Here is an 11,274-nt window from a genome sequence, read left to right as displayed (position 1 = left end):
CTAACGAAGTTCACATCAACATGCTCCTCTTGAGCCACCAAAGAGGCCAAGGGAATATTATTTGGATCAACATGAGTATTACCACTAGCAAGCATAGACATAATGGCATCCATCTTTGCATTTAAAGAGGAAGTTTCTTCAACAGAATTTACCTTCTTACCTTGTGGAGCCCTTTCAGTGTGCCATTCAGAGTAGTTTGTCATCATATTATCAAGAAGCTTTGTGGCAGCCCCCATGGTGAGAGACATGAAGGTTCCTCCAGCAGCTGAATCCAAAAGATTTCTTGAAGAAAAATTTAGTCCTGCATAAAAAGTTTGGATAATCATCCAAGTAGACAGTCCATGAGTGGGGCAATTCTTTACCAAAGACTTCATTCTTTCCCAAGCTTGAGCAACATGCTCATTATCAAACTGTTTAAACTTCATAATGTCACTCCTCATGGAAATAATCTTAGCAGGGGGATAATACTTTCCTATAAAAGCATCTTTGCACTTAACCCAAGAATCAATACTATTTTTAGGCAAAGACAACAACCATTCTTTAGCTCTTCCTCTTAAAGAGAAAGGAAACAGTTTAAGCTTAACAAGATCCCCATCTATATCTTTGAGCCTTTGCATCTCACATAACTCAACAAAATTATTGAGGTGAGTAGCAGCATCATCAATACTAACACCAGAAAATTGCTCTCTCATAACTAGATTCAACAAAGCAGGCTTAATTTCATAGAAAGCAGTCTCAGCAGGTGGAGCAATAGGTGTACAGATAAAATCATTATTGTTGGTGCTAGTAAAGTCACACAACTTGGTGTTCTCAGCAACAGACATCCTAGCAAGACTAGAATAAGGCAACTAAAACAAGTACTAAAAAGGAAACTAATTTTTTTTATGTTTTTCTAAAAGAGGCGAGAAAAACAAAACTAAAGAAACTAAGCAAGACAAAAACAAAATAAAGAGATTGGAAGTGAAGGACTCCCCTTGTGGAAATCTTCTTGTTCCCCACGGTGCAAGAAATTGTTGGAGGTGATGAAGGAGAAAAACTTCTGTGAGTGCCACTTTGTCTCCCCGGCAACGGCGCCAGAAATTCGATGATGTCAGTCGAGTTGGGAAACCCCAAGAGGAAGGTGGTGATGTAGACATCAACAAGTATTCCCCTCAGTTATGAAACCAAGGTTTAATCGACCAGTAGGAAACAAAGAATGGCACCAAGGTTGAAGTAGAGACCTGCACAACACAACCAAATTACTTTGCCCCAACCAGACAGTGAGGTTGTCAATCCCACTGGCCTTGCTGAAAAGAAAGGATTAATTGCATCGAATGGAAAGAGGATGCTTGCAGTAAAGGAAACAGGAAAACAGGAAACAACAGGTTGTATAGCAATAATAAAGAGAAGGACCGGGGTCCACAGTTCACTAGAGGTGTCTCTCCACAAGACAATACAGTGTTGGGTAAACAAATTACAGCTGGGAAATTGACACATGAGAATGCACACAAGGATGCAAATACTAGACAAGATGAATACTATGAGATTGATTGGGCATTGCAACAAAGATCACAGACCGCCATCCAACTGCATCCGTAACTAAATAGTCCACTCACGGAAATATCATCCGAACAAACCCATGAGTATTAAGCTGCAAACAATAGAATAAGCTCTAACAACAGACTATTGCATTAAGTAAAGTGTGTAAAGTAGACAGTAGAACTACCCCTATTTGGGCAGAGCACCATCTTGTTCTCCCTAGTGGCAACAACACATCCTCACCCTTAGTCGTTTCTGTCATCTCGAGCCCAGGGATAAAAGGAGGCATGAACCCACTATCTAGCATAAATACCCCCTCTTGGAGTTGAAAGCAACTACTTGGCCAGAGCAACCACTAACAACGGAGAGCATGCAAGATCACAATAACACCAACGAGATTCAAGACATATCAAAAATAAACTCAAGATCTATACTCAACTTGAACATTGTACTCAATAACTAGTCAGATCCTAGCAAACCAACACAAGGGATATTACATAAAGATGATCTTGATCATGTAAGGCAGCTCACAAGAATCATATAAGATGATCTCAATCATGTTAGGCAGCTCATGAGATTCATAGATGAAGCACAGTTATAAGATGATCTCAATCATGTTAGGCAGCTCATGAGATTCATACAATGGAGAGAACAACCATCTAGCTACTGCCATGGACCCGTAGTCCTATGGTGAACTACTCACACATCACTCCGGAGGCGGGCATGGTGATGAAGAAGGCCTCCGGTGATGATCTCCCCTCCGGCAGGGTGCCGGGAAGAGCTTCTGATCTCCCCGCGACGACGGCGGCGGCTACGGACTTCTTTCTGGAACTTTTGCGCTATATCTAGGGTTTTCCCTTCGGGGTGAATAAATAGGCGAAAGGGCGGAGCCGGGGGACGCTCTGGTGGGCCACACCCTACTCAGGCGCGGGCAGGGGCCCAGTCGCGCCTGGGGGTGGTGTGGGCCCACCAGGTGCCCCCTTCTGGCTTCTGGAGTCTTCCGGTGTAAAACTTCATAAAATAGCTTCCTTTGTCAATTCCGAGAATATTTATTTTTCAGCTCTCCTGGAACCAAAAACAGCAGAAAACAGGAACTGGCCACTTTGGCATCTTGTCAATATGTTAGTGGCAGGAAATCAATAAAAACACCTAGAAGCACAAGTAAAATATAAAGTAATTGGCAATAAACAAGCATGGAGCATCAAAAATTATAGATACATTTCCAATGTATCAGAGCTCGCGGGGCGGCAGAGGGTCAGGCAGCAGACAGAGGAAGAAAACAAGACTGAGAAGTGTTTTGTGTCGATGGCATGTGGGGCCGGAAAGGCACGGGCGGACACATTTTTGTGTCCGGGCGTGTCTGGCCCGACGCATCCGCGACGCAAATTTGGGTCGAGGATGGGTCGCGGCGGACACGCCTGTCCGGATGGGACGCACCGCTGGAGGGTTGTTTTTTGCCCCCGGACACATTTCGGACAAATCCGGACACAGCCGGACCGGATGGGTAACCCTAGTGCGGATGCCCTTAGCACGTACAGGGCGAGCGCGTGCACTGGTGCAGCACGTCGAGTGTTCGATTCCCCCGCTGCCGGGAGCACGTGGTACGACGCGTCGTGGCAGGTGTACAAAATGTATTTTATTGGAGTGCATTGGTTTAAAGTGCCTTTAAATCTAGACTATAGGAGCCACTATTGAAAAAGCCTCTAATAGTATATATTTGGAGGCACTTTTAAAAACTGCCTACAATGATAATTTGTGGCACTGATTTAAAGTGCCTTTGAATATAGACTATAGGAGGCACTATTGAAAATGCCTCCAATAATATACATTTTGTGGCATTTTTTAAAACTGCCTTTAATTAGAGGCACAATAAAAGGCATAATTTAAAAAAGTGCCTTCTAAAATAACTATTAGAGGCAATTTAAAAATATACCTTCTGCAAAGTGCCTTCTATTGACAGGGATGTGAGGTAGTGGAGTACAGAATAAAAGTTATGGAATTTACAAGACTAAAACAAAATCTAGAATTTCTGGAAATTAAAAGAACGGGGGCAACCGCTAGGGTACCCGTAGCAGTGGTGCCTAGGTTCGGGTCAGCGTACCACGCAAGCAGGCCACGCGGCCCGGGTCAACGGTCGGGCGGAGGACCCGCCAGGCCAGGTCATCCCCGGCGACCGGCCGTTGACCGACGCCAGCGACGGGGGAGCAGACCACCAGAGGACGCGCGAAGTGGCGTGTTCGAAGCACGGGCTCGTGCCGAACCTAGCTAGGGCGGCGCTGCTACTTCTGAGTCGCCGGAACGACGCCGGCGACAACCATCTGAGGCGGCGCACGGCGCGGTGATGTTCCAGGACGCGGTTGAGAGGGAGGAAGGGCTGGGGAGGTTGGCCTGCTCACCAGGAGTGCGACGGAAGGATCGGGGAGGCCGGAGGAGCAGCGGCGACGGCGCCATGGTCAACGGCACGGCGGCCAGAGCTCGGGAAGACGGCGTCGCGGTCGTCGACGGCGGCCGTGGCCCGTGTTAGACGGCGGAGAAGGAGGGTTCGCGGGGCTCGACTCTGGCCGCGCCTCCGTGATTCCTTCGCTGGGGTGAGAGAGTTGACTACGGCGAACTCAGCTGGCCTCCGGATTACTACTCCGTTTCGGAACCAAAAAAAAGGGGACCAGGCCGTTTCGGGATAGTCCTATGCCGTTCCATATATATGCATACGATCGGAACAAGCCACCAGAGCAGGACTACGGGGCACCGACTATCACGCTTCACGCGATCCAGAGAGATCCAGAGAGCTGCATCAATCACGAGACCTTGCATCAATCAATCAATGGCGTCGCCGTTGTCTGAGATTCCCGAGGACGTGCTACACCTCATCATCGACGGCCTCGTTTCCTCCACTGATCGGCGTGGCCTCGTCTCCACGGCGTGGTCTGGACTACGCCGGCTCCTCCACTTCTCCGATGGCTTCGAGGCGGCGCGCCGTGCCCGGCACTCGGTCTCGGCCGATCGCGCTCGCTTCCGGGCCGTCTGTCGTTCGTGGCACTTGGCTATGCGCCAGCACGTTCCGGCTCCAAGGCAGATCCCCTGGATTGTCATGTCCGATGGCTCGTTCCTCACACCTTCGGACGTTGCCGGCACCTCGCCCGCGCGCATCCCCTCCTTGCCCAGGAACGCGAGATGCGTAGCCTCGGCTGATAGTTGGCTCCTTCTCGACCGCACGGATGTCAGGAAGAAGATGCATAGCTACTTCTTGCATGATCCCTTCACCAACACGACTGTGCCGCTCCCAGAGCTTGACGCTGTGATCGGCCATGCTTCTGAGCTTTTCGGGGTCCACAAACTGCGTATGCGGACGACCCCTTACGACATCATAGTCGTCATGACCAATAATTGGAATTATCCTATCATCTTGATCCGGCCAGGGAAGGGTGTGTGGTTGCCTAAGCCACAAACTGCTCCCTTCATCTACATCGTCGACACTGCATTTCTTGGAGACAAGCTATATGGAATCACTCACGCCGAGGATCTTGTCTCTTTTGGTATAGATTTCGACAACAAAGGCGTACCCACCATCACAACTATCGAGCGCCTCATCAGGCACCCACCGAGAAATTATTGGTTCAAAGTGTGGAGCGATGATAATGGAAATTTTGACTCCGCGAACAATGATACGGGAAATATAGATGAGGTCGCCAATAATGAGGAACAGAGTAAAGAGGACACCATAGAGCAACGCCGGAAGAAAACCGGCGATGACATGATTCTTGAAGGCATTACTGCTTGGTCGGATGATGAGGATGAAGTTAGGGACCACTGGTACTTAGTCGAGTCATGTGGAAAACTATTAATGGTGATACGACAAGTTCGAGTGCCCTCCTATAATATCAGCTCCACTCTCAAGGTAGAGGTTTATGAGGCGGATGCCTGCAAAGGTGCCCACTGCTGGGTGCCGATTGTTGGTGGGCTAGGCAGCCAAACGCTTTTCATCGGCAGATTCTTCTGCAAGTCTATTTCAACTTGTGATGAGGCGGACCAAGATGCTATTCATTTTATCGACACGGGGGAGAAATACAACATGAAGTCACAAACTATGAGCAAGTCATGGAGGGACATCGAATACTTTGAGTCCATGTGGATCTTTTCTCCCAAGCTAGTGGTTTAATACTAGTATCTGTTTTTTGAACCAAAGTTCAATAGTATTTGTAACGACTTAGAAAAATTTCATACTATGTAACAATATGCCATTTGTTAGATATAAGTACCCACGGAGTGTTTTTTCATCGCACAATATTCCTCCTTTGTTTTAAAAGACACCATACAATGTTTTTTTGGCGGGGTACACTATGCAATGTCGTAAGAAAAGCAACGTTATGCAAAGTTGAACTTTAAAAACATATGAGGTTACGCAAAGTTGTAACCTAGACTACCAAGTCTCCACATCAAAACAATAAAAGAAAACTACTATCACGTTGCATAAAAAAGAAAGAGAGAGCGAGAACGATGCATGCATCAACAATGCACGAGCATCATTGTTTTGCCTAGGCAGAATCATTGTTGGAAAATGATACAGAGAAGCGCCGCACCGTACGCTCTCTCGTGCGGCGCGTCACGACCCGAAAAAAGCACCGCGTGCCTATAGAAGCAGCCCACGCCTGGCCTATATCCCATCAAGCCCGCACCTTATCTCCTCGTCCTGCTCTCAACCACTTTTTCCGCTCTCTCTCCTCGAAGACCGCCACGGGAAGGAAGGGCCACGAAGAGGAGGAGGTCGCCGCCGTCGCCGCGCCGGAGAAGATGGGAGGAGGAGGTCGCCGCCGTTGCGGAGCACGCATCGGAGTCCGCCGCCGCCGCCGTGCCGCCGGAGAGGACGTCACTGCCGCCGTCGAAGAACGTGGAGAGCACATCGGGAGGCTGCTCGAGGAGGCCGCCTCCCTCCTACATGCGGGGCCGCCGCCTTTGAGCGTGAGGAGGACGCTCACGTCGTCCGCGCGGGGACGCTGCCGCCGACGAACGCGGGCAAGGCCGCCTCCATCCTGCGTTCGGGGACGCCGTCGAGCGCGACGAGGGCGCTCCCGCCCTCCGTGCGGAGATGCTGCCGCCGCCGAACGCAGGCAAGGCCGCCTCCATCCTGCGCGTGTGGACGCCGCCGTCGTCGAGCACGACGAGGGCCCTCCCATCCTCCGCGGGAGACGCTGTCGTCGATGAACGCGGGCGAGGCCGCCTCCATCCTGCACGCGGGGATGCCGCCGCCATTGAGCATGCGTCCGGGGGAGCCAGGTGGCTGATACATTGGAAATGTATCTATAATTTTTGATGCTCCATGCTTGTTTATTGCCAATTACTCTATGTTTTATTGTGCTTCTTGGTGTTTTTATAAGATGCCACAGTGTCAGTTCCCTGTTTTCTGCTGTTTTTTATTCCAGAAAAGTTACAAAGGAAATATTCTCGGAATCGACAAAGGAATTTATTTAAAGTGGTTTCTCACCAGAAGATTCCAGAAGCCAGAAGGGGAAGAGCTGGAGGCCCACAGGGGGCCCCACGCCCCCCTAGGCGCGGCCAGGGGTGGGCCCGCGCCTGCGGCAGGTGTGGCCCACCTGGGTGCCTCCCGGCTCCGCCCTTCCACCTATTTATTCACCCCGAGGGAAAAACCCTAGATATAGCGCAAAAGTTCCAGAAAGAAGTCCGTAGCCGCCGCCATCGTCTCAGGGAGATCAGAGGCTCTTCCCGGCACCCTGCCAGAGAGGGGAATCGTCACCGGAGGCCTTCTTCATCACCATGCCAGCCTCCGGAGTGATGTGTGAGTAGTTCACCATATGACTACGGGTCCATGGCAGTAGCTAGATGGTTGTTTTCTCCATTGTATGAATCTCATGAGCTGCCTAACATGATTGAGATCATCTTATTACTGTGCTTCATGTATGAATCTTGTGAGCCGCCTAACATGATCAAGATCATCTTGATGTAATGTTACTTGTGTTGGTTTGCTGGGATCTGACTAGTTATTGAGTACAATGTTCAAGTTGAATATAGATCTTGAGTTTCTCTTTGATATATCTTGAATCTCTTTGGTGTTATTGTGATCTTGCATGCTCTCCGTTGTTAGTGGTTGCTCTGGCCAAGTAGTTGCTTTCAACTCCAAGAGGGAGTATTTATGCTAGATAGTGGGTTCATGCCTCCAGTATGCCTGGGCTCGAGCGACAGAAACGACTAAGGATGTAGATGTGTTGTTGCCACTAGGGAGAACAAGATGGTGCTCTGCCCAAATAGGGGTGGTTCTACCGTCTACTCTACACACTTTACTTAATGCAATAGTCTGTTGTTAGAGCTTACTTAGTAGGCTTGTTTGCAGCTTAATACTTATGGTTTGTTCGGATGATATCTCCGTGAGTGGACTATTTAGTCACAGATGCAGTTGGATGGCGGTCTGTGATCTTTGTTGTAATGCCCAATCAATCTCATAATATTCATCTTGTCTAGTATTTGCATCTTTGTGTGCCTTCTGAATTGTCAATTGCCCAGCTGTAATTTGTTTACCCATCACCTTATTGTCTTGTGGAGAGACACCTCTAGTGAACTGTGGACCCTGGTCCTTCTCTTTATTATTGCTATACAACTTGCTGCTTACTGTTTCCTGTTTTCTTTACTACAAACAAACTCTTTTCATTCGATACAATTAATCCTTTGTTTTCAGCAAGGCCAGTGGGATTGACAACCTCACTGTCCAGTTGGGGCAAAGTAATGTGGTTGTGTTGTGCAGGTCTCTATCTCAACCTTGGTGCCATATTTGCTTCCTACTGGTCGATTAAACCTTGGTTTCATAACTGAGGGGAATACTTGCTGCTGTCTGTATCATCACCTTCCTCTTGGGGTTTCCCAACTCCTCTCCATCATCATCAAGCTTGCAGAGGGCATCAGCGGCGTTGAGCTCGAGGAGGACGCCGTCGCCAACGAGAAAATGAAGGTGTGCGCACGGTGGCGAGTCCAGCTGAATTTTTCCTCTCACCCTACTCCCCAGTCAGTTGTTTCTGGAGTTTTGCATTGAACCGTGGTGTGAGTGACTCCATAGTTGAATCGGTGCAGCTATGTGTTGGGAATTATGCAGCTAGACACTAGAAATTAGGCAGCTAGACACCGTAATTTGGTGAATCGATTTGTCAAGAAATTGTCAGTTGTTCTGAAAAAATCGGGTTGTTAGTGTCAAAGAATCGGGTAGTTATTTGCTAACTACCTTGGTACTATCTGGTGACAATACTTTTGAGAGCTTAGCATTTGCTTTTTAAACCTGGTAGCTACGATCAAATAATCAGGTATTTATTGGTAAATAACCTGATAGCTTCTACATGGCGGATATTAAACCTGATAGGGAAATCGCATTTATTTTAAGAATATGGTAGCTAGAATAACCTGATAGCTTCTAATAAATAATCTGGTGCTTGTATTTTTTGAGAACCTTGCGTTTTGAAAAATTTGTTAGTTAGTTGTTAGTTAGTGTTGAAAAATCTGGTAATTGTTGTAACCGGGTAATTGATTTGTGAAATCAGCACCTAATTTTTTTTGGCTATTCAACCATTTTTGATAAGCCGTTATCGTGCTAGCATCCAATGTGATAGTGCTAGTGTGGTCCTGAATAGGGCTATTTTGGTCCTGATAAAGTAAAGTAAAAAAATGTACATGAAAAGGGAAAGTAAGGGGGCGACGTCTAATTTTTCGTGTACCACCGAGCATGCGAGGCAGGCATCCGAATAAAGTAAAGTGGAGACCAATAGCGTGCAGCAGGACAACGACAACTCGATTTGAAAATATCACAGTTTGGGTCCACCGCCTGCCGCCGCATGCGGAAGCCAAATATGCGGCGCCGTTGGATAGCACGGTCCATCATTGTTTCCATTATACAAGATACAAAACTCCAATCTAGAATCTATGCTGTCTCCTTGAGAACTCTCAAAGGAAAAGCCCTGCTTGTGCATGCATCAAGCAATCTTCGTAATCTCTTGAAAAAAGTCTATCCTAAACCTTGAAATTGTAGAGGTTAGACAATTCAAACTCCAAAGTTGAAATCCCGGTCCTTTGTATCCTAAACTATTGAATCCCGATCTAAATTGAACCCTGAAGGTGTTTGGCGCATCGGGAAAGCAATGATCCCGATCGGGGTTACAGATTACTCTCAGTGCCAATGGGGCCTAGGTGTCATATTCATCTTCATCTTAGTTCCCCCAAATTATTGTCGAATCACTCCCGAATCGATCTGGATCGGCAACCGGCGATGTGGGACATCTCTCTGCGGTCCTCGGCCTCAGGCGGGATGCTCGTGCTCCTCCTCCTCCTCAGTCTCTTAGACGGGGCGTCCCCACACCACCTATTCCCGCCCCCGACCTGGCGGAGGCCGTCTTGTCGCGCTCGTCACTGTCGTCTACACCTTGTGCGCCTGCTGGGAAGCAAGGAGTGGCCCTGCGGCATATTCTACTACGGCGGCGGAGGCAAGGGCGGGTAGCGGGGGCTGCAGCGGTGGATCACGCACCCAACCAACACTCACACAGCCGAATGCATCCAATGTGAAACTTTGTATACTGATTTGTGTGTTACAAGGTACAATAGACTCTCATATATATGGGAAAGGAGAGGAGAGCAGCTCGAAGCAAGGCAACGCTACGTTACCGACTCGGCCTCGAGATCGCTACATACGTGGTACGTGTTTGAGCAATACACGGACACAAGAGTCCTACTAGGATACTATGTCTAACATCCTCCCTTAATCTCAACCTGGGAACATGTTGAGATTACGCTTGAACTTATCTAACTTTAGAAGCTGGATGACTAGCTGATTATTTGCAACTCGTTCTCTGACAAAGTGAAAATCAATCTCAATGTGTTTAGTCCGAGTATGAAACACATGATTTGTAGACAAATAGGTAGCACATAAATTGTCACACAAAAGACTTGGCTTTTCCTTCAGTTTTACGCCAAGTTCCTTGAGCAAAGCTTCAACCCAAATTAACTCAGCTGTAGCATTGGCAAGTGACTTGTACTCAGCTTCAGTGCTAGAACGAGACACTGTTGCCTGTTTCCTGGCACTCCAAGACACCAAATTTGGTCCAACAAAGATAGCAAAACCTCATGTCGAACGTCTATCATCAAGACAACCTGCCCAGTCAGCATCAAGAGAATGCACTGAGAAACATAGAAGAAGATTGAACAATAGAGATTCCAAGCTTCAACGTGTCCTTGACATATCTGAGAATTCTTTTGGCTACTGTCCAATGTTCAGTAGTAGGAACATGAAGATACTGGCAAACTTTGTTCACTGAGAAAGCCAAATCTGGCCGAGTCAAGGTCAGGTACTGCAAAGCTCTAACCATACTTCTATACTGAGTACTATCTTCAGCTCCAAGAGGTGTACCAGCTGAAAGAGACAACTGTTCTAAAGAGGACAGAGGTGTAGGAGTTGCCCTGCAATTTCTCATGCCAGCAAGTATGTCTGAAGCATATTTTTCCTGAGTCAGAATTAGACCATTGTGTACCTTCTTCACCTCAATACCAAGGAAATAGTGCAAATCACCCAAGTCCTTGATGGCAATTTTTTTGTTCAAGTCACAAACTAGAGCATTAATGGCTTGATCTGAGGAGCTTGTAACTATGTTATCATCAACATAGACTAGCACAAACATAGTCACATCTAGCTTGTGAAAGAGGAATAATGAAGTATGTGCCTTTGAAGATGTAAAACCAAGATCATGCAACTTTAGCTGAGCCTAGAAAACCAAG

The 11,274-nt window shown here is 47.6% G+C and overlaps 1 protein-coding gene across 1 annotated transcript; it reads left to right on the top strand.

The window, feature by feature from the left end:
• The first annotated feature begins 1,227 nt into the window (after positions 1-1,227).
• On the top strand, positions 1,228-6,110 carry LOC109743168 (uncharacterized). Its single transcript, XM_020302241.4, has one exon. The coding sequence runs from the start codon at positions 4,220-4,222 to the stop codon at positions 5,672-5,674; it is 1,455 nt and encodes a 484-aa protein (XP_020157830.3). The 5' UTR covers positions 1,228-4,219; the 3' UTR covers positions 5,675-6,110.
• Positions 6,111-11,274: the final 5,164 nt, after the last annotated feature.

The sequence above is a fragment of the Aegilops tauschii genome, chromosome 2 (assembly GCF_002575655.3).
Source record: "Aegilops tauschii subsp. strangulata cultivar AL8/78 chromosome 2, Aet v6.0, whole genome shotgun sequence".
Classification (NCBI taxonomy): domain Eukaryota; kingdom Viridiplantae; phylum Streptophyta; class Magnoliopsida; order Poales; family Poaceae; genus Aegilops; species Aegilops tauschii.
The sequence above is the reverse complement of the archived record's forward strand: the minus strand, read 5'-3'. Positions and strand labels throughout refer to the sequence as shown.